Source organism: Trichechus manatus, unplaced genomic scaffold, assembly GCF_000243295.1.
Source record: "Trichechus manatus latirostris isolate Lorelei unplaced genomic scaffold, TriManLat1.0 scaffold00112, whole genome shotgun sequence".
NCBI lineage: Eukaryota > Metazoa > Chordata > Mammalia > Sirenia > Trichechidae > Trichechus > Trichechus manatus.
In genome coordinates, this window is record NW_004444048.1 from 5,081,757 (window position 1) to 5,108,588 (window position 26,832).

The 26,832-nt window shown below is 37.8% G+C and overlaps 1 protein-coding gene across 7 annotated transcripts in view; it reads right to left on the reverse strand.

The window, feature by feature from the left end:
- The window catches only part of TM7SF3 (transmembrane 7 superfamily member 3), a 41,408-nt gene that overhangs the window by 8,123 nt on the left and 6,453 nt on the right, over window positions 1–26,832 (reverse strand). For 3 of the 7 annotated variants that reach the window (XM_023738039.1, XM_023738038.1, XM_023738037.1), the window contains 12 exons: window positions 25,985–26,077; window positions 22,688–22,842; window positions 19,872–20,022; window positions 17,071–17,191; window positions 15,962–16,133; window positions 11,979–12,156; window positions 9,910–9,996; window positions 8,216–8,296; window positions 7,246–7,398; window positions 4,409–4,506; window positions 3,462–3,624; window positions 904–1,932 (listed from right to left, as the gene is read on the reverse strand). In XM_023738039.1, coding sequence (XP_023593807.1) covers window positions 1,670–1,932; window positions 3,462–3,624; window positions 4,409–4,506; window positions 7,246–7,398; window positions 8,216–8,296; window positions 9,910–9,996; window positions 11,979–12,156; window positions 15,962–16,133; window positions 17,071–17,191; window positions 19,872–20,022; window positions 22,688–22,842; window positions 25,985–26,015 — 1,653 coding nt within the window. In that variant the 5' untranslated portion in view covers window positions 26,016–26,077 and the 3' untranslated portion in view covers window positions 904–1,669. Of the gene's footprint in view, window positions 1–903; window positions 1,933–3,461; window positions 3,625–4,408; window positions 4,507–7,245; window positions 7,399–8,215; window positions 8,297–9,909; window positions 9,997–11,978; window positions 12,157–15,961; window positions 16,134–17,070; window positions 17,192–19,871; window positions 20,023–22,687; window positions 22,843–25,984; window positions 26,078–26,832 lie in introns of those variants that run through there. The other 4 variants (XM_004383625.2, XM_023738042.1, XM_023738041.1 and 1 more) reach the window with 2 other exon arrangements.

A 26,832-nucleotide genomic window follows, 5' to 3' on the forward strand; every position in this document is an offset into this window, starting at 1 on the left:
TATTTTTTAAATTTGTTTCTTATACTGTGGCTTGGTCCAGACCTGCCAACCTCCCCAGGCCTAATATTCTAGCAATTTCTTTGTTAGAATCAGCTTTCCAATCCCACGTTCTACAGAACACTCAACTGGCCTATAGCACTGGTTAGCTGCTGTGGTTTGGCAAGCTGGTTGCTAACCCGTATCAGGTTAATCAGAACCTTTTTAAAACATTTAAATAGTATAACAGCTCTTCCTATGCTACTATTTTTCTTCAGTTTGACACCCGAAGTACTAATGACACCAATATAAATTTTAACACACTGCCCCAGATTTCCTTCACTTTCTATTATTTCAATTACACTTAAATTGAAAGAACTATAATTTTTTTCCAGCTTAAATTTTATTTCTATAGTTATAAAACTCTTCTCACACATCTTATTGCTATGGTACCAATATAATTGGTAAACAATTTTATAAAAATTTTACAATGAGGCTTTTTTACATTTCTTTCAAAATATTTATTATCAAAATTATACAAACTGCCGTTTTATTACTTACAACTTAACATTATGAAAATTTTAAACAATTTGTATCTTCCCCCCCACAAAAAGTGTGTCCTGCTTTACAGTCTTTGCTGGCAGTGTATTTTGATGGTACACTAACTCACAGAACATTCCATATAACTTTGTTAGAATGTACAAAGATACGGTAGAAGTGTCCCTACAGTGAATTATAAAAAACATTTTTTCTCCAAGTTTAAGTGTTACTGAAGGTGATTACAGGATAAATAGTAAACACCTGCATATAATTTTTCAAGGCAGAAATTATTTTTCATTGTTAACAACCTTCTGAAAATATTCTTAAAAGCAAAAGTTGAAGATTTTCCAGTAACCTGAAACTTCAAATATTTCTTGTACTTTGGGGGAAAAAAAAACCATAAAAAGCAGCATAATTTAAATAGTTGTTAACTCAAAGTATATGCAACAACCATAAAAGACCCAGTAAGTTATGTGGATCCTTGGTATGCCAACATTATATTACCAATACCCATAACACAGTGGTTTGCTCAAAACACAGTGTAAATTCGGTATAACATTTAAACCACCTCCTTCCCAAGTTTAGACAGGTGAGAGAAATGTTCACAGAGTTATAAAAAGAAATACCAGGGTTCTGCAGGAGAATCATAATATTGTTATTTTTTAATGCATTTTTAAATGTATAAGAGCTTGGCTACTAACCAAATGGTCAGTAGTTCGAATCCACCAGCCACTCCTTGGAAACCCTACAAGGCAGTTCTACTCTGTCCTATAGGATCTCTATGAGATGGGATCGACTCAACAGCAGCAGGTTTGGGTTTTTTTTTTATTATTATTATTTAATGGAATAAGTTAATCATATATTTGTAAACCAAAAGGTAATTTCAAAATTTTAAAATTTACCAAAAGGTAACTTCTCAAGCATTTTGAAATGAGAAAAAACTTCCATATCACCAAATTCTTGACCTTCTCTGTCTCACTTTATTACCATGTAGCAATAAAGAGACCATAATACCACGTAAAATACACATATATAAGCCTGCTCTTTTATCAGACTTGAGTTGTGTTTACTGAAGCAGTCTGGGCATAAACACTATGGCTGAGACAGCACTCAAGTTGTACTTCAAGATCACAATGAGCAAGCCCTTGGGCATCTACAGAAGTAGAGGTGTTCTCTCTCCAGCTGACTGTTCCTCTTGGAAGAACTCTTTGATCTGGGCTAATCGGCCATAGAGCCTCTCTCTCAATGGAGGGATGTGGTAACTAGGGTCCAGAATGTTTGTTACTCTGCGCTCTCTCTCTCGCTTCCATAACTTGTATGGGTGGGGAGGGAAAAATGGTTGACCTCTTTCTCTTCGAATCTGTAATGTAATTCCACTTACTGCCAGCATCCCCCATACTGCCAGAATAATAAAGTCTAAAAAAGAAAAAGTAGAACAGCACATTTTCAACTCTGTATTTTAAAATCTAACATAGAATTAATACTTTTAACACTTCATGGCCTAAATTTGTGTGTTTCTTTCTCAATAAGATCAGACTTTCTGTTGAATTAGTCCAAATACACACACACACACACACATACACTTCTTCACTTATAAACCAAGGAATGAGTGGGGGAAGCTATAGTCTTACACTTGAAACTAGTAGGACTTTTCTGTTACAAACATTTGAAAGTTTAGACAGGTTGTAAAACAAGTTGTGTGGATCCTTGGCATTCCAACATCATACTACCAGTGCCCACAACACAGTGGTTTGTTGTGTTTTTCCAGAGGGGGTGGGGAAGAAGGCAGAATCTAGTTATACTTCACATATGCACATCATGGAGCATCAGAAGCCACCACACTTGCCTCTTTCCCATTCCACTGGGAAGGGTTCTGACTAAGTGGGACTCTGATACAACTTCCTGCAACTGCTGGCAAGGGCCCTGCCCCACTTACTTAGAGCAGAGACAGAAATGCATGAACAGAGTCAACAGACTAACTGAGCTTTTCTAAGTAGGAGGCTTGGCAAAAACACTGCCATGTACTTAAAACTTCCCAGATGAGGATTTCAAGGTCTTTATCATCAACATCTGTCCTATAGAGTCGCTATGGCTTTCAATCGACTTGATGGCAAGTGGTTTGGTTTTTTTGGGGGACCATCAACCTCTTATCCAATGAGGGCAGGCTCAGGGTAGCACAGGGAAAGATCTGTCCTAAAAACCAGTCCTAATTGTGCTTATGCCACATTATCTTCAATTCTAAGACAGGCTTTTTACCTTCCATATTGTAACATTTCTGAGTCAAGATATTATCTATCTTCAAATCCTTGTGGGAATCATTTTTTTCTTCAAAAATTAATGGAAATTTTTTAACAGAATCTTAGAATTGAAGCAGTTTGCTTCCATAAAGATTTACAGCCTTGGAAACCCTACGGGGCAGTTTTACTATGTCCTTATAGGGTCACTATGAGTCGGAATTGACTCAACGGCAGCAGGTTTAGTTTTGGTGTTGAACTGAGGAAACAATACACTTAGTGGTTGAAACTCACTTTCACTTTCAATTAGCAAACTGTGTGCTTAATTAAAGGAGAAAAAAGGGAATAACTAAAAAAATTAAATCACATTATCATTCTTATCCCTCATCCCACCCCACCTATAAGGTGTGAAATGCTTTATTCTTAGCATTTTTCTCACAACTGGGAATTGACCAGGGAAACCTAAGTAATATAGTGGCTTAGAATTTCATAACAAAGTTCAATTAGTAGATGTTTTAGAAGTATGAACTTCAACCACATACAAATTTACATTCTTTGCCCCCATCATAAGTTATCATTAACAAAGGGCTCTAGCAGCATTTGTATGGAGTTTTCTCCTTTTGTCAAACTTCTTTCAATCTGAGGCACCTCGTGCTCTTGTTAGCATAAGACTATTTGACATCACTCTGGTTGCTGGATTTAGAGACTTACCAGTAGTTTGAAAAGGCACATTTGTGAAAGCTCTGTGGAAATCCGTGTTGAGCGCTCTCTTGAGTACATTCAAAGTGATGTAGGAAAGGCTCGTGTACAAGTAACTATCAACGGCCAAAACCACCGAATAAGAGCCAATGATTCCACAAGTCAGTATGTTCAGCTGTGGAAGAGTGGAAGAATTTAGGTATCATCCCTGGTAGAAGTATCTTCTCTCATTTTTAGCCTCAATCAGGCACATAAAAAGGGGCCAAGTCTTGCTAAATAAAGATTACCTGCAAAGATAACCTGAAAACAACCGTCGACATCCATAAACCAAACCAAACCCCCTGCCATCGAGTCGATTTCAACTCATAGCGACCCTGTAGGACAGAGTAGAACTGCCCCATAGGGTTTCCAAGGCCGTAAATCGTTATGGAAGCAGACTGCCACATCTTTCTCCCATGAAGGCTGGTGGGTTCAAACTACTGACCTTTCGGTTTAGCAGCTGAGCACTTAAGCCACTGCACCACCAGGGTTCCTTTCGACATCCACAGTCAGGTCTTAAAACACAGTTTATGAGAACAAAATATGGAAACTATGTTCTGGTGAAAGAACTTCAAAACTAAAGTCTAATTAGATGAAGGGCCATTCTTCTGGAGACAGCTGAGAGTAAGGATCCATCAAGCTGGTGCACTACAGAACACCCTACCTTCTCTGCCTCCTCTGTTAAAAGCATACTGACAGTGATGACTTGCTCAACTGGTGAAAAAAAAAATCACTGTGTGATTAGCTAAACGAAACTTCTCTTGCTTTCATAGTAACAAGCCTATTTAGAATCAATCATCTCATACAAATTACCATACAGCCCTCCCTAGTGTATAAAATATGAAAAATGATGCATAAATGATCAATTGAGGGCCAAGGACAATAAAATAAACAAATCTAACTTTTGATGAAACACTTACTATTCTTAGGCAGCCCATGAAAACTAAAGGGATGATAATAGCTATACAAGAGAAGGTCATCCAAAACACAACATCATCACGAAAAATCTTCACGTTTCCTGAAAAAAAAAATCACAATAACAGGTTCAGCAAGTTAAGTTCATTTTCTCAACATCTGAACAGAAACATACATCAAAAGTTTAAATAACAATGAGGAAATATCTGAGCAAGTAGAAAAGAATTCTGATTTTCTTTGTTTAAATGTCAGTACAATCCCCTTTAAAAGGTGTATCCTACAAGTATGTGTGTGTGGGATGGAGGAAGATCAAGCAGGTAAATGCTCTGTACTTACTCCCAGGATAATTCAGAAGAAGGTAGAGTAATTCAGGAGTCCCTGAGTGGCACAAACAGTTAAGCACTCAGCTACTAACCAAAAGGTTGGCAGTTCAAGTTCACCCATTGGCATCTTGGGAGAAAGGCCTGGCAACCTACTTCCGAAAGATCACAGCCACTGAAAACCCTACAGAGTGCAGTTCTACTCTGACACGCACAGGGTTGCCATGAGTCAGAACTGACTCCACAGCAACTGGCTTTTTGTTTTTTTTGAGTAGTTCAAGCTCTTCCATTCCCTAACTCTGTGATCCTGAGCCCAGAGTTCCTAACCCATAAAATGAGAATATTGAACCACATCAACTCCAAGCTCTAGCTCTAAATTTCTGATTCCATGACTTTGTACTGCAAAGTAAAAATACAAATAAGTGGCATTTAGAGTTAAGCTATGACCTCGCACCCAATACAATAAGCAAAATTCATCTAATAGACTTTTACTTATCAAAGTTTCCTGCCAAGCCTCTCTGCATGCTGGCAGACATGATTTCCCCACACATGAGGAAAGACAGGAGCTAACCACTCATCTGCTAAGCCATTCTCCCCCTGCTGGACTTCAAAATGCAGCACACTTCAGGGTGATGCAGGATGAACATATCAAAATCCCTGTTCATAAGTTTAAAAAGCAAGAATACAAGCCCCATGTTTAATACTGACACTGGCCCCACCATTCAGTCCACTTATCAGCTGGCCCATGTCTTAGGACTCACATATCCTGGGAAGAGTGGGAGATCCAGAGCAAGAGGATCTGACCGCAGGACCCACATGTTCATTCTCTAAAGCAAACTGCAACGTGCTGCCATTAGGTGCATTGTGGGCTGAATTCTCTAGTTTAACTGTATAGTACTAACGTTCACAAAATACACATACGACTTAACAAAAAGCCTTTCAAGGAAACGGGGGATTGAAAATAGTAGTTATGATGCAAGCATGTGAAGAGCTGACCCTTTCAGAGTATAAGCTCTTTACTATCCAAAGGTGAAAGGTGAAAACAGTAGTAATCTAATCACATCTGAGAGGTCAGCCAAATAGTTTTCAACTTTTAAGGCTTAAAAATATGAATTTGCACCCACTAGCACTGAGGAGAGCAAAGATGGTGAGACTATATCTCACATACTTTGGACATGTTATCAGGAGGGATCAGTTCCTGGAGAAGGACATCATGCTTGGTAAAGGAGAGGGTGAAAAAGAAGACCCTCAATGAGATGGATTGACACAGTGGCTGCAACAATGGGCTCAAGCATACAATCATGAGGATGGCACAGGACCGGGCAGTGTTCCGGTCTGCTGTATACAGCGTTGATATGAGTTGGAACTGACTTGACGGCACCTAACAACACCATCAATGAGGGAACCCTCACCCCAACTGTCCTTGGCCTATGAAATAGTTCACAGGCAAACATACAGATAAAGGGTATAAGCTAAAATTATTTTTACCAACAGAAGTAGTTTATTAAAAAAGTTTAGCAACAACTGCTCTAAGCTATTTTTATAAAGAGGAAAATTAAGAGGCCTTTCTCTTTATTTATATTATCTCATTTACTCCTCACTTCTACTCTGAAATAGTTATTACCTCTATTTTATAGACGAGACAAAACTTCAATCACTTGTGCAAAGTTGTTAGTATGGATACTAGTGACAGCTAGAATGTAAACATAGGTTTTTTTTTTCCTGACTTCATAATTTATGCTCATTCTACTCATCAAAAACACAGTAAACACTAAAAATTCTAATCTGTCACCCCCTCATCCTCCAAACATTAAGCAAGGGGAGAGCCCATTATGTAGTATTTGAGTCCCTAGAGATTTAGGGAAACCTGTTGCCGTCGAGTTGATTCTGACTCATAGCGACCCTAGAGATTTAGGGTAGGGACTCAAATCTATTTTCAACAAACACCCCTTATGAATCTGTAGGTTAGCTAAGTCTAAATAGTACTGCTCCACTGCAGACTGTCTTCTCTTTAATGTAATATTCTAATATAAAAACTAAGCATATATCACAAGAATGGAACAGCCTAATAGAGCACTTCAGAATGTAGATATTCCTGTTTTGCATTTTTAAAATTTAAGTTATTGTAAAACAGCAAAGAAAGTGAACTTACAAGTTAACCAGGTTTAAAAAAAAAAAAATTGAATTACTTAAAAAATAAGTTCCCAGAACCATTCCTGTGCTACTTACTACCCTGCTGTTATTGTTGTCAGCTGCCATCAAATTCCAACTCGTGGAAACCCTACGTGCGTTAGAGTAGAACTGCTCCATAGGGCTTTCAAGGCTGTGCCCTTTCAGAAGAAGACCACCAGGACTTTTTTCCAAGGCGCCTCTGAGTGGACTCGAACCACCAACCTTTCGGTTAGCAACGAGCACATTAACCATTTGCACCACTCAGCAACTCCACTTGAATCTAGAGAGCCCAAATAAAGTCTTTCAAGCAATGAACTGAGCACATAAAACATTAGTTATGGATCTCCTACCCAGCAGAGTGAAGAATATCACAGATGAGATGAGGAACCCCAGCACCAGTCCAACACACAGCATGCAGAGCATGAGGATTCCAAATCGCCACCATGTAGCGACCAAGAAAATTCCACCAACACTTCCAGCTATGGCTGTTAGAATCAGACGAACTGTACAAAGGGAGAAGATGAACAGTTTGATCACTAGCAGCAATCCCAACCCTATGCTTAGACACACAATACCATTGCCAGAGCCTGCCCCAGCCTTTCTGCTGGTCTGGCACCAAGGGCTCTGCAGTGGTTTCATGTCACAAGCATCGAGAGGCCCTCTTCAGGGAGGGGCCTGGTCTGAGATGTAGAAACTAGCCAGGGAGCTAAGCCACACAGGAGCGGTGACAGTCTGGGCTTCGCACTACCTGGAAGTTAGAGATGAGGAAGAAGAGCTGACCAGTATTCTGTTAAATCTGTTAGGGAAAGAGAGGGTGTTTCTTTTAAGGTAAAGGACATCTTAACATTTCGATTGCTGTAAATTTCATCTCTTCACTATATCACGTGGTTTATAATCAACAAAGCCCTTCATTTCTCTAAGTACTAAGAAATTTACCATGCAGATTAAAATACAGGAAATAAGATCAGAATGAGTAGTTTACAAAAGATATTTGGAGGATAAAAAAAAAAACCCAAAAACCAAACTCGTTGCCATCAAGTTGATTCCGGCTCATAGCGACCCTATAGGACAGAGAAGAACTGCCCCATAGGGATTCCAAGGAGCAGCTGGTGGATTCAAATTGCCAACCTTTTGGTTAGCAGCCAAGCTCCTAACCACTGCACCACCAGGGCTCCATTTAGAGGCTAGGTGGCCCTTTATTTTACATGTATAATGGGATATTGCTCATAATACTGCTCAAACTGTAGAAGGAAAGGTACCATGTAAACAGCATCTTCCTATCTGAACACCATCTAATTAAACTATATAGTTTTAACTTACCATCATACTTAATAGGTGTCAGTCTTGTAATCAGTATATAAAAGAAGAATCCCATGAAGATGAAACCTATGAAGAATAATTCTAGTAGCAAACCAGCAGGAAAGAAAAAGAGAAAATAAGATATGGTTAGATACTCTTTTTACAATGCAATTTAAATATCCAATCTACAAGTAACATGTTTAAACTCCCAGAATTTACACAGGGCATTCAGAGAAGAAAAATTATTATCTAAGAGACAGGAGAATTTTAGAAGTCATTGGGAGTAAATATTATTATTAAATAGATACAGTATTAAAGCATTAACTACAGGGTACACTTTTAAATCTAGATCAATTCCAATTATTAAATTGTTAATTTCATAGCTCATTTTAATATATTTATATCTCCTACTTAAGAATAGTACTTTTGTCATTTGTGTCTGATCTGAAACTACACACGAAATTTCAATAGTTATGTGGCAAACATAAAATTTGAAAGTTAAAAAAAATCTCACAACATATTCCAAAGCAAGATGTCAGCAAGCTTAGCAGTTAAATTCTTTGTTAACACATCATTCCACACTTGAAGGAATTAAATTGTCTTCACAATACGCTCTGCCCAATTAATCAAGAAAGGAGCATAGTAATGGAGGAAAACCAAAAAAATCAGCTGCCATTTAATCGGCTCCAACTTATGGCGACCCCATGTGTGTCAGAGTACTGTGCTGGATAGGGTTTCTAATGGCTGATTTTTTGGAAGCAGATCACCAGGCCCTTCTTCTAAACCACCTCTGAGTGGACTCAAACCACCAACTTTTCAATTAGCAGCCAACCTCATGAACTGTTGGTACTACCCTGGGACTCCTAATGGGGAAAAGGAGTTGCTATTTCCAACAATTTATTATTAAGGCAAGTTTAAAGAGTTTTATTAGAACAGGATTATGTTCACTCTCCCCTTGAGGCTCAGTTACACAGCTTATTAATTAAATGAAGTTTTTTTTTTATTTTAGTAATTGAAAACATCAGTTACATAAAAGGCAGCCCAAAGAATTCAGATCAATTCAAGGAGCATGATTTGTATTGCACTGCGCTCACTGATGTGGACTCTGACATTTCAGTTTGGTGTCTGAATCTCCCAGGACTGAGTCGGACATTTCAATCTCACTGTATATCGCAGCCTTGTAAGACTGATGTATATAAAACCAAGTCAATCACCATCACCAAAATCAACACACATTTCTGTTAAACGATCCTGATTTCTAACCTAGGCTATCTTTCGTCTACAAGCAGAACTAGCAGCTGAAGAAATCTGCTGCACAAACCAAATTTATTCATTTCTTAATAAGAGGAGGTTTCACGCTACTGCTCAGGGATTTAAAAAAAAATGCAGAGCAACTCAGCAAAATCTTTGTGAGAAAAATCCAGTCACGAACCCATGAAGATAAGTAATTGCTTACTCTCCTTCCAAAAAAAAAAAACAAAACCAAACCCATTGCTGTTGAGTTGATTCTGACTCACAGTGACCCTACACAACAGAGCAGAACTGCCCCATAGGGTTTCCAAGGAGCAGCTGGTAGATTCAAACTGCTGATCTTTTGGTTAGCAGCTGAGCTCTTAACCTGGAGCCACTGGGGCTCCAGGTCATAAAGCCCCCAGCATTGTTTAAGAAAAAAGACCACAAGGCATATAAAGAGCAATTACATCAGATATAATTACCTGTTTTCCAGAATCTGTGTCCAAAGAAACAAATGAAGAGACCAAGCAGGGCAAAGACAGTGAAGAACACTTTGGTAGATACTCTTCCTAAAAATCATGAAAATTTAGTGGATAACACATATAATTTGATACTTTGTATTTAATTAATACACAAAAACTTCATGGAAGAAAAGTAAACGGACAAGGATTTATTACATACGTATGTATTTTAAAATTATTTTTTAAATATCCTTGCCACCACTAATGAATATTCATTGTATCTAGGCAAAGAATATCAATGGCTGCTGCTATAACAAAAACAGTAATCAAACAATACATGCTTCCTGACAGAGGTATACAACACTACCTATGATATATTCTTGCAGAAAGAGGGTAGGGGAAGAAGGGAGAAAAGAGGAAAGAAGGAGGCAGGGAGAAAGACAACCTACCTAACAAATAATTCTGTTTCTTCAACAAATAAACTGCCAGGAAATTAAAGTGGGGGGAGGTGGAGTAACAGACATAACAGCTAAATGCACTGCATAGGCCTTATCTGAAACCTGATTCAAACAAACTTTTAAAAACAATTGAGACCACTGATGATTTCCATTGCCTGGAAATTTGACGCTATTAAGGAATTATTTTCAATATCTTTAAGAGTGTTAGTGGTACTATGGTTATGCTGGGGGGGAAACAGCTTATCTTTAAGATATACATACTGAAATATTGGTGAGTATTTGCAAGCAAAATGATGTTGGGGGTTTGCTTTAAAATAATACAATAATATAGGAGGATGGGGAGTCAAAGAAGAAGGTGGGAGTATAGCTGAAGCAAGATAATGGCACTGAGTCAAAAATTCTTAAGGCTGGGCGATGGGTACATGGGAGTTCACTGAAGTTTTCCTAATAAAAAGTTTAAACTCAAACATGCATTAAAATAAAAGAACATGTATTACACTCTAACTCACATATGTACAAACTACTTTTATATTACAACCTCATCAATTTCAACCTTATCAATTATATATATTGTTTTGGAAAAAAACGTTGTGTTATAACTAATAATAAAGCACAACAGTAATATGCTTCATGATGTCAACGAATCCCTAATTCCGTGACCTTTAATAGACACAAACTTAAATATAAATAACATCAACCAAAAACCAAACCAAACCCGTTGCCATCAAGTCAATCCCAACTCACAGCGACCCTACAGGACAGAGTAGAACTGTCCAATAGGGTTTCCAAGACTGCAATCTTTACGGAAGCAGACTGCCACATCTTTCTCCCATGGAGTGGCTGGTGAGTTTGAACTGCTGACCTTTTGGTTAGCAGTCCAGTGCTTAGCCACTGCGCCACCAGGGCTCTTTACAAATAACATTCCTGTTCAAAAACAAAGCTTATTTAAGAGTAGAACCTGCTCACTAACATGCCACCCTCATAACTCCTTAGAGATGAGCACAAAATGGTAATTCCAAATTATAAACAAAAGCACCTGTACAACTTCACAAGAAAATGTTAACAAACCTGCTACAAATCAAAATAAGTCAAAATGTTTAAAAGAGCTCAGATGGAGATACCATAAAGATACACATTTAAATAAGAAACACAGATGACTAGAATTTGTAGGGCATAATATATAACTATATATCACTCTTCTGAGAATGAAGAGCCCAAATGAAAGAATATTGAACAAAAGATTAAAACTCCACATTCTACTTATTTCAGACCTGTGGTAGATTATCATTCTAGGATTCAATCTTTATACCCACAATATGAAGTTCACTGGGATGATTTTTTTCAAATAAAAATTTGGTGTAAGTTTCCAGCAAATATAATCACCAAAATGGCAATGTCTTCCAACCCAATAAAAAGTGACATAAGGGCAGACGTACTGTCTGGTTTGTTCACTGCTACATCCCTAGCAACTAGGAAAGAGACTGGAATAATGTAGGCGCCTAAAAGATATTTGTTGCATGAATGAATAAAAAATAGACAAAAGCATTTTTAATATTTTTAAGTTCTCTATTAGTTGATATAGATCTACAAAGCCAAAGAAAATTTTTTCATAGTTTAAATCCATATACTTACCAAGAGAAGAACAATCACCCTCCATTGCCTTAAAACTGCAAGCATATGTGTGAACAGGAACATAAGCAGCAGATGTATTTAGAAGTGGATCCCAAACAATGACATTATAAATTACACCTTGTACCCGGAGAGAGGAGAAGTAAATACTTGTCTTATCATTAGCTGTTAGGGTAACCACCTGAAGCCAAAAATAACACATTATTAGTATTAAGAGAAAAAAAAAGCTATTTTAATTCCGTGGGATATTAAATTATAATTCTTGTTTAAAGTATACACCAACCCATTATGCTTTGTCAAAGGACCACCCCACAGTTTGTGTGTTAATACGAACAAACTCTTACACAAACTGCTTCTGAAGTTTTTGTACAGTGTAAAATGTTAATAATTTAAGTAAAATATGATGGATATAACGTATAAATGCTACATAGGACAAAGCAAAAAAAAAACAAAAAAACTTTTTTTCTCATCTGCTAAATTGTAAGCAACATAAGGACAAGAGCCATGTTTATTTTGCTCACTATTCTTTCCTTAACACTTAGCACAATGCCTGGCACAGAGTAAGTGCTCAATAAATGTTCGTCATTACTACTAGCTGTGGAACTGGCATAGACAACTTTTGCTAACATCTCTTATGGGGTATCCACTGATTTTTTCTAACAGGCTCTGAAATAAGAAAACAATACATATGACTGTGTTATACAGTAGTCCTTAACTTCCCATTTAAAGGCTATTTTTTTCAGATAGGTAATACATATGATAGAAGAAACAGATCCCCTATATAACAATACATAAACATGTTCCTACTAATATATAAACGAGAAAAGTAAAATAACAGAGTTTCAGGAATAATTATGAGCCTCCTTGAAGACTTCCACAGTTCAGAAATATCCTGCTGAACCATTTTGAAGTAAGTTAAAAATATCATGCCATTTCATTTCTAAATACTTAGCGTGCATGTCCTAAAACTGTGTTTCTCAAACTTAATGTGCCTGTGAATTACTGGGGGATCTTGTTAAAATGCAGATTTTGATCTTGTAGGTCAGATCTGATACCTGAGATTCTCCTTTTACAACAAGCTCCCAGGTAATGCCAATGCTATGTACCATCTACCACACTCTGGGTAGCAAGATACTAAATATAAAGATATTCTCACATATAACAAGATACCTTGGCTCATGTAAGAAAATTAACAATAATTTCTTAGTATCTATTTAATTCATGGTCCACATTCAAATTGCCTCAAATGTCTTTTATAGCTTTTAACCAAGTTCTTAACCTAGAGCTAACCAAATTTCATGTTCGGTGTTTATCTCCTATCTCTGTTAATCTGGAACAGATCTTCCATCACCCTCTTCTACCCACCCACCAGCAACAATAATGACTTTTGAAGAAACAAAGTCAAGTATCTTATAGAATATTACACAATTGGAATGTCTTATCAAATTGTGTTCAAGGTGTTTAACTTGTTCCTTCATCACCTATATTTCCTATAAACAAGAAATCCAACAGACTGAATTCAGGTCAAATGTTTTTCGTAAGAATACTCCATAGGTGATGGTGGTTATTTCATACTGCATTAAATAATGAGCACATAATGCACACTGACCCACGCTGGTTAAGTGAACTTTGACCACCTGGATAAGGTGAAGACCACCAGATCACTTCACTCTAAGGGTAGTTTTCTCTTTTACTCTAAAGGTAATCAGAATTAATCTGGGGGTGATACTTGGGCACCGTGGGAATATCCAGTTCCCCAACAATCTTTCACCTGATGATCACTGCCTCAATTAATTATTTCATCGAGGACCACAAAATGGTGATTTTCTAATTCCATTATTCCATTGGAGCCACGGTGGTGCAGTGGTTAAGAGCTCAGCCACTAACCAAAAGCTCAGCAGTTCGAATCCACCAGCCGCTCCTTGGAAACCCTATGGGGCAGTTCTACTGTGTCCTATAGGGTCACAACGAGTTGGAATCAACTCAACGGCAACAGGTTTGTTTTTTTGGTTTTATTGTTCCATTGACATTTATTGGCCAGTAGTCTATTTAAAAAAAGTGCTTTCTCTCATCAACTAAGGATGAATTATGGTGTCTTCTTTTAAAAAAACAGAGTAAACAAATTCTAGTAAAAAGACCAGACTTAATGGTCTGACTGAGACTGGAGGAACCATGGAAGACATAGCCCTTGGACTATTAGCCCAGAACTAAAACCATTCCTGAAGCCAACTCTTCACACAAAGATTAGACTGGACTGTAAGACAGAAAATGGTACTCATGAAGAGTGTGCTTCTTAGCTCAAGTAGATACATGAGACTAAATGGGCAGCTCCTATCCGGAGGTGAGATAAGAGGGCAGAAAGGGATAGGAGCTGGTTAAATGGACACAGGAAATCAGGGGTGGAAAGAAGGAGTGTGCTGTCACATTATAGGGAGAGCAACTAGGGTCACATAACAATTTGTGTATAAATTTTTATATGAGAAACTAACTTGAGCTGTGAACTTTCACTTAAAGCACTAAAAAATAAAAAGGCAGAGTCAATTCCTCCCCTTTACCAAATTTCAGATAAGGATTTGGTGTAACAGTCATCTCCAATGGGAGCAACTGAGGAGCTTTTTGTTTTTTGTTTTTAGTATCAGCACGGACTCATTTTTCTTCAAGGCTTACAATCAATCGCGATCATTATTCTTTGTGATGCCTGAACTGCCTCAAAGTTGACTAATGCCCTTTAAACAGGCTTCACAGTCCTTCTGATATGTTTTCATTAGTCTTTGAGGGTTTCCTTGCATTCTGGCACATTTAACCAGCATTTAACTTGCTTCTCACAAACCTAAATAGGCCCTGTTATGAGATCTTATATTCTTCATGAGAATAAAGCTGGTCTTGAAAATTTCTTATCTAAAAAGGCAACTGATAAACTTTACCAACAGAGCTTCTCAATTTGTAAGTAAGCAAATGAGTTTTCTTGTATGTTGAGTTTCTCAGGAAGAAATTAAACTCAACTCCCACCTAGAAGCTAATACAAACCAGCAAGAATTTTCAGCAAAAAGCTGGTAGGGAAACAGGGAAATGGCTCCACCTTACCATGGGGCAACGACATCCTAGGGGTCCCCTCAACAAAATGAGATCTTGCTCTGCAATGGACAGTGCCCCTAGTCTATTACATATGCCCTGTTTCAATCACTTTCTACATAATCAAGTTCTATATCAACCTTCCAAGAAGAACAGAGCAGTCTAGAATAATTCCACCGATCAACCGTTAGGCTGAAGTATAGCCTTGTATATTATACAGCTACCAGGTACCTTTCAAGATATAAAGATAAAAATCCTGACCCCCATAAAAATGATCTAGAGCAGTGAGTCTCAAATTTTAATGTGCATAGGAATCACCTGGGTATCTTATAAAAGTGCAAATTCTGATTCAGTAGGTCTAGGGTACAGCCTAACAGTCTGCAGTTCCAACAATCTACCAGGTGATGCCCATGCTGCTGGTCATGTTCACAGCTCATGGTAGCAAGAGTGTGGGGTTTGAAAGCTCAGAGAATGTTTTTGCTCCAAGTTAGAGACTCTGAATTTGGGTTTCAAATATTAACGCTAATGTGTATAATCTTGAACAGCTCGTCATTAATTTTTCTCAAAACACTATATTCCTTATACTTGTCAAAAGTTTTATCTAACACTTATGAGAGTACATAAGAGAGTGGGAGTACACCCACTTCCATCCATATCTCGAGAATACCAAGCCACGTATGTGTTTCCAACGAGAACCTAACATAATTTAAATGCGTCTCCTCAATGGCCAACACCACTTTGGGATATCATTAGCAAAGACTCCCAAGATGATAAGGAAATAAAAGAGAATAAAATAATAAGCTTCGAAGGACCAAAAAAACAATAAAGCAATAACCTTTGGATAGCTTCTCCTCTTCTCAACACTTACAAAAGCGTCACAATCTAGCCACTCAAATAATGAGAATCAGATTTACCTTGATAGCATTGGCCTTCACCTGAGGCACCTCGACCATCCTCTGCAGATGTTTCAGCAACACCTGCTCAGTGAGGTCATTCTCGGGTAGAAAATACTGGTAGACATCATACCGCAACCTCCACCTAGAGTCCTGGCCCATCCCAACGTCACATGGTGGAGGGTCTGTGCCTCTAAAGTCAACCAACAAAACTGAACATCAATCTCTTGTGGTACAAGTTCCATCTATAAGAAGGAACCAAAGCTCTAATTTCATACTCTTGCAACAGTTCCAATTTAACAGTTGACCTTTTTCAGAGGCAATAACTGGTATTCTGAAGAAAGTAACACACTGAGAGGCAGTGAGGTTAAAAGATCCAATTCTGATGGCCAGCTTTACCATCTGTTAGAGGTATGCACGTGAGCAAATCACTTAACCTCAATAACCATGAGGGAACCTCTCTGTAAAATAAGAACTGCCTCTTCTTCATAAAGTTCTTAGGATTAAATGGCAAAAAAATTATCCAGCACTCAGCACCATGGATGATGCACAACCAGTTGCTGTCAAGTCGATTCTGACTCATGGCGTCGCCATGTATGTCAGAGTAGGACTGTGCTCCATAGGGTTTTCAATGGCTGATTTTTCAGAAGTAGATCACCAGGCCTTTGTTCTGATGTGCCTGTGGGTGGATTCGAACCTCCAATCTTTCGGTTAGCAGAAGGAGCACTCAAATGTTAGCTGTTATTAATATTAAAGTAAAAACCAAGGCAGAGTTTAGTTAAAATAATAAAACCCTTATAAAAATATAAAAGTGTTTCAGGGCTGCAGAATGCTTTCTATATTTAAAATTCTTTACAGAAATTAAGCAATACTTGCAAGCTCAAAATAGAGACTTGGCATCTGGCTATTCGAATAAAAAGAGTTGATAAGAATGGAGGGGGAAAATATTAACTGTGAAAGAGAACTCAAATATTAGTAACAATGTTTAAATTATACCAATTCTAAACAAAAAAATTAAACCAATTCAGTTTTATTAAAGAGACCTATGGATTTTGAGAGAGCTCCCTGTATCTACACAATAGCTATTCACACGTTGTAAAAGCATTTTAGGAGATGGGAAACAGACATACCTTGCATAGCCTAGGTTTGCTGGGGCAAATTTGATGCTTATTTCAAAGAAATTATACTCCAAGTAAATGTTGGGATCGATATCTAAATCAAACTCCAAATTACAGCCCCCAGGGACAGGATCTAGACGAAAAATAAATAACAAGTTATTTTTAAAAAATTCTTTTATGTCTAAATCATACTCAAAAATACAGAACTTTAATCTTACAAGAACTTCCCAGGTAAAGGTTAAACATTCTTCAGAGCTTCTAGTTTTATACTATCTCATGAATTGAGGGTCAAGGGAGTAAGGTTAACTGAAGTTAAGGGCTCTAAAGCAGGGGTCAGCAAACCTTTTCTGTAAAGGGTCAAACAGTAAATATTTTAAGCTTTGTGGGCCTGGCAGTCTCAACTACTTAACTCTGCCCTTGTGTGTAGCCATAGACAATATGTAAATGAATAGGCGTAGCTGTATTCCAAAAAATCTTGTACAAACACAGGCAGCAAGCTGGATTTGCCTCATTGTTGGTAACTGGCCAACCTCTTCTTTAGCATAAAAAGGTCAGAAGAGACAGATTCCTAAGCTGGGGTCCAAGAATGGGTTTCAAGGGCTCCACAAATCCCCTAAAATTATATGTCAAATATTGAGTTCATGCATTCCCTAGGGAGAGAAGTTTTTACTAGATTTTGGGTGTCTGTGACTTCAAAAAGCTTAAGAATATGGGGATAGAAGAAGAAAAAAAAACACTGCCAAACAGAAAAGAAATTCCATGGGTAACAGAGAAAGAGGTGTCCATTTTTCACATGCTGCTTCCACCAGGGAGGTGTTACCCTCACAGCTGGAACAGTCTTTGCATATACACAAAAGAGTAAAAAATAAAAGACTCCAGGACCCCCAAGATTTTATGGGAATAATAACAGCATTTGGGTGTTCAATTAAAAACAAAATAAAATTTGAGTATTTCATTTACATTAACAATGTGGCTAAAGCAGCTCTTCTTTTCTTATTAGAAATCCTGTTTATGACCTTTAAGCCTTATGAAACTTAAAGAAGTCACTTGACATTGGCTCAACCAGAAGTTGCGATAAGACAGAACAGGGTACACCAATTTAAAGATTTATCAGATCACAACTTCATACACTCATACAATCATTCCCACAGTTGGGTCTTAGTTTCCATAAACTTTTGGAATTTTGATGGTTGACTTCCCTTGGCCAGATTTGGAATGGAGATATGCAGTGTGGACTTATGTTTCAACATTGTGTGGAATCTTCCTCAAAATCCTGTGCTCTGCTTTCAGACTCTCCTTTTGCTGCATTCCCAAATATTTACTACATCCTAGAAAATGATATGCATTCTAATTGAAGCTCCACTGTTCATAATTTTGCTTTGTACACTGTACTTTGTTGGAAGCTTGACGGTACTATGGTTTTTCACCAAGTAAGTACCATTTTGCTACAGATAGCATTTTCTTTCCTCAACTTTGGTTTGGATTCTTCTTTACTAGCCATTTACTTGTTCACTCGCCTTTGCTTTACTGGTGAACTTTAAAAATAGTCTAAGTTTCCTCACTCGCATTCATTCCTCAATCTCTGTAATCTAGTTTTCATCCATATTGCACCACTAAACTGACTCTCATTAAACGTCACCACTGACTCTTAATTGCCCTATCATGCAGACATTTTCAGTCACTTCTCTCGACCTCTCTGCAGCATACTATTTACTGCTTCTTGCTTAAGGCTCAGCCTCCTGGCTCTCCTCCTACTTCTCACTCTTGGGCCTATTAGTTAGTATCTCCCAGAAGAGTGTCTGGCATGTGGTAGGCACTATGGAAGCATTTACTGCTATTTTTTTCTCCTAAATTTCTAACTACACTCTAGACAAATACCTGTTTAGTGATGGCTTCATGTCTAACCTCACCCCTCCACTCCAGGTCCCTATTTTAAATGGCCTACTAGGCATTTCCATCTGGATGACCTATAGGAATCTCAGACTGTGTCCTAAAATGAAATTTCTCTCTCTCCATGCAACTCCCTAAAACATTTACCACCACCACAACCCTGTTCCTATACCTGTTTTGCATCACTATGTACCAGCTGCCCAAATGGGAAGTCCAGGCTACCCCCTCTTATAATCCATAACCACTGGTCATTGTGTCCTACCAATTCTACCTTCCAAACATCTCAAGTCCAGCCCTTCTTCTCTATCTCCCCTCTCATGGTTCAGATCCTCATTTCTCACTTTGATGCCTCAAAGGTGTGCTGATACTTCTGACTTGCTAGGCCCTCTCCAATCCACCCCACACTGCTTCTAGAGTTTGCTTTCTAATAGACAAAATGGATCGCATCACTCCTCTGCTTAAAAATTCTCTATGCTTCCTCTGGAACCCACAGAACATAGTACAAACCTCAAATGGTATACAAGGCCCTTGACGCTCTGCTTCCAGACACACCTAGTATTCGCCATTCTCCAAATATACTGTCCTTCTTCCATACTTCATGACATTAAGCTTACTGCTTCCTCTGCCTAGAACAGCCAACTAAAGGGTTAAGGAATATGTCTTGTCTTTCTATTACTAATTCTCCAAGGTCTCTTTAAATGTTTTTGGGATGAATAAATGTATTCCCTTAGTCACTACCTGGGCTTTCAATTGTCATGCTAATTCTGATTCCCCTGCTATTAACACCTGATTCAATAAATTATACTTGTAATAAGCACTTGTTATAAGCACTTTTAATTATAGTTTTCTCTAAAATTTCATCAACATGGTCCATATTATCCATCTTTCTGGAGAGTAATAGCGAGTCAATTACAGAAGCTTACCTCTTTCTGAGTAGGAAAGTGGAACAGCCATGCTTTGGACAGGCTCAGCATCTGCAGCCTCCAAATACCATGTGCACATACTCTGCTCTGGTCTAAGAATGAAAACCAGTCCCTTGTCAGTGCCTGTTCCCGAGGTACTGGGAAGGAGAGTCTGCAATTAGGTCCAAAAAAGAAGTCATCATGAATAGGGAGCTGAGCAAAATATTTGAATTCCAGAGTTGACCTAATATGCCTGTTTTATTCTAGATCTTCTCAAAACAAACAAACAAAAAACAGACCTTCCTTAGATAATTAAATAATTGTTTTCATTTCTATGTGTGTGCGACCACACATACACATAGAAGGACTCTTTAAGACAATCTTTGGTCAGGAATAGCAGATGCACAGTGGAATTCCCAAGCTTTTCGATTTAGCTGAATTAAGACTTACTATGTCAAGTATTGTCTTGACATAGCAAGTCTTGACATAGCCCTGGTGGCACAGTGGTTAAGAGCTACGGCTGCTAACCAAAAGGTCAGCATTTTAAAACCACCAGTCACTCTCTTGAAACCCTATGGGGTAGTTCTACTCTGTCCTATAGAGTCGCCATGAGTTGGAATCGACTCAACGGCAATGAGTTTGGTTAACGGGTTCATGTCAAGTACTCAGACTACCAAGACAAAGCATAAGCCCTGCCCTGAAGGAGTTCATAGTGTTTGGAAAGCTCCATTTTTTTTTTATTTAATTGTAACTGACATAATCAACTGCACATAAAGTATACTATTAGATACTTTTTATATGTGCAGACACCATGAAACCATCAACACACTGACAATAATGAACATATGCATCACCCCTAAAAGCTTCCTAGTGCCCCTTTGTAATTCCTCCTCACAATATCTTCCACTCTAGTGCTCTCCTCCCCCCACCTGCTTTGAAAAATAAAATGCTAAGCTAAGACGTAACAGACTTAGAGAGTTCTCTTAAAGTCAAGGAAATAGGAAGAAAAAATGCTAGATGGTTTTCAATGTGAAAAACATAATGGAGAATGACCCAAATATTAACTGATGAACTACAGGGTTCATAGCTTCAAAGAACCAACTGCCATCTGACCCAGAGACCCAAAGTGGCATGCTTCATCACAAAGGGCACAGGAAACAGAAACAATCTCTTCACACAGACCACTCCCTTCTAGAGCTATGTGCAGTTCTGGTCATCATCTTCTCCACAATATAAATACAGTGGAAACTAAATGCAGCCCAAGAAAGGACGACTATTATAATTAAGGGTAACTAAGATCCTTCCTGGGGCCCTGGTGGTGCAAAAGGTCAGCAATTCAAATCCACCAGCTGCTCCTTGGAAACCCTATGGGGCAATTCTACCCCGTCCTATAGGGTCACTATGAGTTGGAATCGACCCGACAGTAATGAGGTTTTTTTTTTTTAAGATCATTCCCGCACAGAAATCAAAGCTCAAGATGCTATTCATTCAGGCTGCTTTTGTTACTTATTAGTTATGAAGACATCCCTTTATCGAAGCTCCATTTCCTCAGATGTAAAAGAAGGAATTTCAACTACCTTGTAGAGCTGTTGTGAGAATTAAATTAACTATATAGTAAACTAAACACAGGGTTCCTAACCAGGTGCCCAAAGGTCTGACTAATTAAGCTCCAGGAGGTCCCCATGAATGAATGAATGAATATATATATTTAATATACACACAAACATATACACACATATATACTTTGTATATATATACAACATACTGTGTATATATACATGTAAGTATACTTTGCATATATATACATATACATATATTTTGCTTTCCGCTCTGGCTGCAAAGAACTCAGGCAAAATCACTATATGGGTCATAGACACTGTTAACTCTTGTAATTAACACAATTTATTCCTTCCTCTTTTCTTTGGTCAAACTGTTCTATTTCTAGTCTATTAACTAACTCACACACATATACACAACACACACACATATACACAATAGTTCGAAACCTACATGGTAGGAACAGAAAAGCAGAAATAAAAAACAGAAAATACTTAGTTTGAAAGTTAGTATGAACAAACTCTGTAACTATAAACTATGTATTAATTTGGTTAAGACAGTTTTGTTTACTAAATTCCAGAATATTATAATGTAGGCTTAGGACAAATAAAATGGGCCCAACTTCATACACAGTGAAATACACTTATTAGTCCAACGGCTCGTGTAGACTGCTAAGTGTATATAGATTTATAAAAACTAATTCAGAGCATTTTAAAAACTTTTCGAAGCTGAGGTCGAGGTTAAAGGCTTTAGTCATGACCTCTCTAACAGAGTCCTTAACACTGCTGGAAGCATAGCACAGTGTTATAAGGTGTAAAAGGGTTATAATTCTTTTATTTTCATGAAAGACTCCAAAAGAATAAAGTTGATTCTATAGGGATTTTAGTAAAATTCAACACTAAACAGCCAAACAACAACAGACACCCATTAAAATCTATGCAGCTAAAAATCATCAAGGACCCACTAGAGTAAGAAAAGAAAAAGTAGGAAATCATGAGGAAAGCTTACTTCAGAGAGGACACATTAGGCACAGGGCAAACTCCCCACAAACTCAGCACTGTCACCCCTCTGTAAGTCAGAGGCTACCACGCTCAAGGGAGGCCTGAGTTACTCACCTCTTAGCCTGTCTCAACCGTTAACTTGACGGGACCCAATCTTGATTTTTTTTTTTTTTTTAAGACAAAAGTCTTAAACATAGACATCAAATTCTAATGCTTATACTAAATATAAGACCCAAATATATGGAAATGGTTTTCAGTGAAATAACTCCTTATACTTACCTTAGAAAAAGACACTGTTGTATTCTGATACTGTGAGTGTATTTGGAAAATAAGAAAAGTTGCGTTGCTGGAAATATCACGCAGAACAGCCTCCTCTGGAAAGGGCTTGTTGAGCTTGAAGTATCTAAATTTCCCCAAAGAAAATTCAAGAAGACCTACAATGTGAGAAATTTTTCATTATAACATTTGTACCTTCAATATCAGTTTGTAGAAATCACACAGCTAAACATAAGGGAAATGCTAAATTAACCCCTAGAAAAACCAACTGAGGTAAATATTATTATTGCCCTTACTTTACAGATGAAGGCAATGAAGCTTAAAGAGGTGAAACAACCCACCCAGAGTCACTCAGCTAGTGAGCGGTAGAGCTGAGAACTAAAAAGGAGGAAAGGTATTTCAGACCATACAAATAACATTTAAAGTGGTGAGGACCCTCCAGGACCCAGCTCCCAGAGCCCAGAAAAATTCCCTATCTGGTAACAGAGGTAACAATCTATTCAGAACTCAAAACCCACTGCTGTCGAGTCAATTCTGACTCATAGCAACCCTACAGGATAGAGTAGAACTGCCATATAGGATTTCCAAGGAGCAGCTGGAGGATTTGAACTAACGACCTTTTGGTTAGCAGCCAAACACTTAACTACCACCAGGGCTCCTCTATTCAGAATAGTGTCTCTGAATTTAAGGATTAACAGCCCTGAGGGGTTACCAACAATCAGGAATGTGTTGGTATTAAAGAATACCACTAGTATCCTCTAATGAGTTCTGTAGTCAGCCCAGGCTGGAGAGACTGAGGTGCCTTCAATTTATTCTCACCACGTACAAGCTGTGTAACTTTACGCAGGTTACTTAATTCCCTTAAGCTTCAACTTCTGCATCTTTAAATGGGGACGGTATTACCAAGCTTGCAAAGGTGCTATAAGCATTGGGCAGAGCCCCTGCTGGGTGCTTTACATACAGTCATGAACCACAGGCATTCTAGGAAAAGGATTTGTTTTTAAGGACTCAAGTTCAAAGCCCACATAAAAGACATGTTTTAACAAGAATGGTTTTCCAACACCTCATCTAGGCCTTTCCCATCTGTAGACTGGCCTCCGTGGTCAGGCTGTGTTTCACTCACTCACTCTGTTCATGGTTCTCTGTGCGACTTTCTCCCTAGTGGCACACCAGCTCTTTCGTTTTCCAGCCCAATTCTCAAATAATCCACTAAATTAGGTTGCTTTTACTTCTATGGAATCCTAGATTCCCCTCCCCACCCACTCCCTACCCTAGAGTCGGTACACCTCTGTATATAAAGCAGAAGCGCTCCCAAGCATGATTACTTAAGCACTGTCAGGGGTTCAAACCTAAAAATAGAAAGAAAAAAAAAATTTAATACGGATGAAAAGGAGTTGATGAGGAAAAGATTATAGTTCACCAGAGTCCCATAGTGGAACTATCATGTTTAATTTTAGAAGTAAATTAGAGTCAGTGAGAAAAGAAAACACTCCAGAGACTAAATAGCTTAACAGCATATTTCTATGTACCATTTCTCGAGAAGGCCAGTTTTCAACACTTTTTTTTTTTTTTTAACACAAATACTCCATCTGGATGATTAAAAAGGAGGGAAACAAACAAACGAAAAAGACAATTAAGAATGGTCAAACTGTGGAAAGAAAGCCAAATAGAACATACCAAGAGTGCCAGAACCAGAATAATGGTTAGTCTCTATTTTTTTCCCCAAACTGTGAGAATATTGTGTTACTTTCATTACTTAATGTAATGTTTTAAAAAGTTGATGACAGAAAAAATGTATTTATAGTTACAATTTAATTTCTAAAATCCCAAATAGACTAAAATCTAATATTTGTAACAATGACAAATGAAGATGGTACATTTCCTCCTTTTCACGTAGCTAGAAAGACATTTTACTTCTTATATGGAATAAAACTCCAGCCAGAATAGGGATAAAAATGTTGAGTAGTAGGTAACAGAATATGGGTAGGGAAGCCTGGAAAATGTGGAGATTTGGAGTTTTGTTTTTGTTTTTTTTTAGAGAAATAAGAGAAATATTTTCTGTATTTTTCAGGCCTTCGTATCATCATAATTATTTTATTAGGAAACCAAATCATACATAAATTGAAATGAATGTCAGTAAATAGCAATAAAAATGCTTCATGTACTACACTTTAATTTTGGTCCCGTCTATCCTCCTTTTTCCAAGTCTTAAAAATACCCATAAATTCTAGTCTGTCCAACTAAGAGCAGTCTGTTTTTTTCTGGAAATTGATTGGACTTCCATCCTTTATTTGTCCAAAGCACTCACTTACTATCCTGCCTTTTCTAATTCACACCTTTAATTTTTTCCTTGTTTTTTTTTTTTTTTTTCAGTTTTTCCCCATTTTCCCTTTCAACAAATATTTATTGAGCACTTATGGACTAGTCACTCTGGCTATTAGGTATCACGACCAAACTGGCACAAGCCAACTCATAAAGGTTAGCCAAGACTTCTATAATTGTCATGTAGATTTGTCCTTCAAAATGTCTTACAAAATGCTTCGATAAACCTTGTGTCTATCTCTCATAACATCGGCCTTGAATCAAACCACTACCAAAAAAAAAAAAAAACACACTGCTGTTGAGTCAACTCCGACTCACAGCAACCCTGTCAGAGCAGAACTGCCCCACAGGCTTCCAAGGCCATAAACCTTTACAGAAGCAGACTGTCACATCTTCCATGGAGCAGCTGGTGGGTTCCAACAGCCAACCTTTCAGTTAGCAACCAAGCGCATAACCACTATGCCACCAGAGCTCCTCCAAAACACTACACAAAGCCTTTAAAATCCCTAGAAAAGGATGCAGCCATCAACTAGCGATGTCTTGGTGGTAACTTCTTAATCTTCCCTTAACCTATCACCCAGAGGTGAGGATGAATCATGACTCAGAAATACTTGGACCACCAAAACTTTTAGTGCTTTAGGAAAAGATAGTAAGGAAACACAGAACCATGGACATTAAAATATTTTATTAAATAACTGGTGAACGGCCGACCTTTTGGTTAGCAGCCATAGCTCTTAACCACTGCACCACCAGGGCTCTGACAATATAAATACGAGTATTAAAAGCAGGTGTCTCTGGGAGTATATTTTAAATGAGGTTTTTTTTCACATTTCCTGTTTTTCAAATGTTCTACAGTGACTGTGAGGTATTCTTATCAGCAAGAACTTGTACGATTTGAAAAACCCCCATCCTTGATGGCACTCAAAACACAGGTTTTATCTCAACTCTACATCTGAAATTTCTAAAATAAGGACATACCCAACACAAAATGGGGACACTCTCTCAACATTTCTGCCACTTGTTTTGTTTTTCCGGTAGAAAGGGTAATATTTTTCTGGATAACATATAATCCTTACAAAGAAAAATAAGAAATGCAAAGTTAATTTCTCTGGGAAGCATACTGCTCAGAAATAATTACTGTTAACAGTTTGGTATGTATCTTTCAGGACTTACACAGATATCAGCATGTGTATTTTTTTACATAGAGGAAAAAGAAAGATATAAATATATTCAGTATAGCCTATTTAATAGGTCTTAGATGTCTTTCCACATCAGTATAGATAATTCCAGCTTTACCATTTTAAAAAGCTATATAGTATTTCAGCATGTGTATGTACCAGAATTATTCAACCAATCCCTACTGATGAATATACAGGTTGTTACCAGTCCAGCATGAATAAGAGATGAATAAGAAATAAAATAGTTCTATTTTTGTGAAAGGGTATTCTAGAAAGCATATATGTCAAACAGTATATTTTTTTTAATTGTGCTTTAAGTGAAAGTTTACAGTTCAAGTTAGTTTCTCATACAAAAATCTATACACACATTGTTATGTGACCCTAGTTGCTCTCCCTATGTGACAGCACAATCTTCCTTTCCACCCCAATTTCCCAATCCATTCAACCAGCTCCTATCCCCTTCTGCCTCCTCATCTCGTCTCCAGACAGGACCTGCTCATCTAGTCCCATGTATCTACTTGAGCTAAGAAGCACTCTCTTTACGAGTTATCGTTTTATGTCTTATAGTCCAGTCTAATCTTTGTGTGAAGAGTTGGCTTCAGGAATGGTTTCAGTTCTGGGCTAACAGAGAGTCCGGGGGCCATGTCT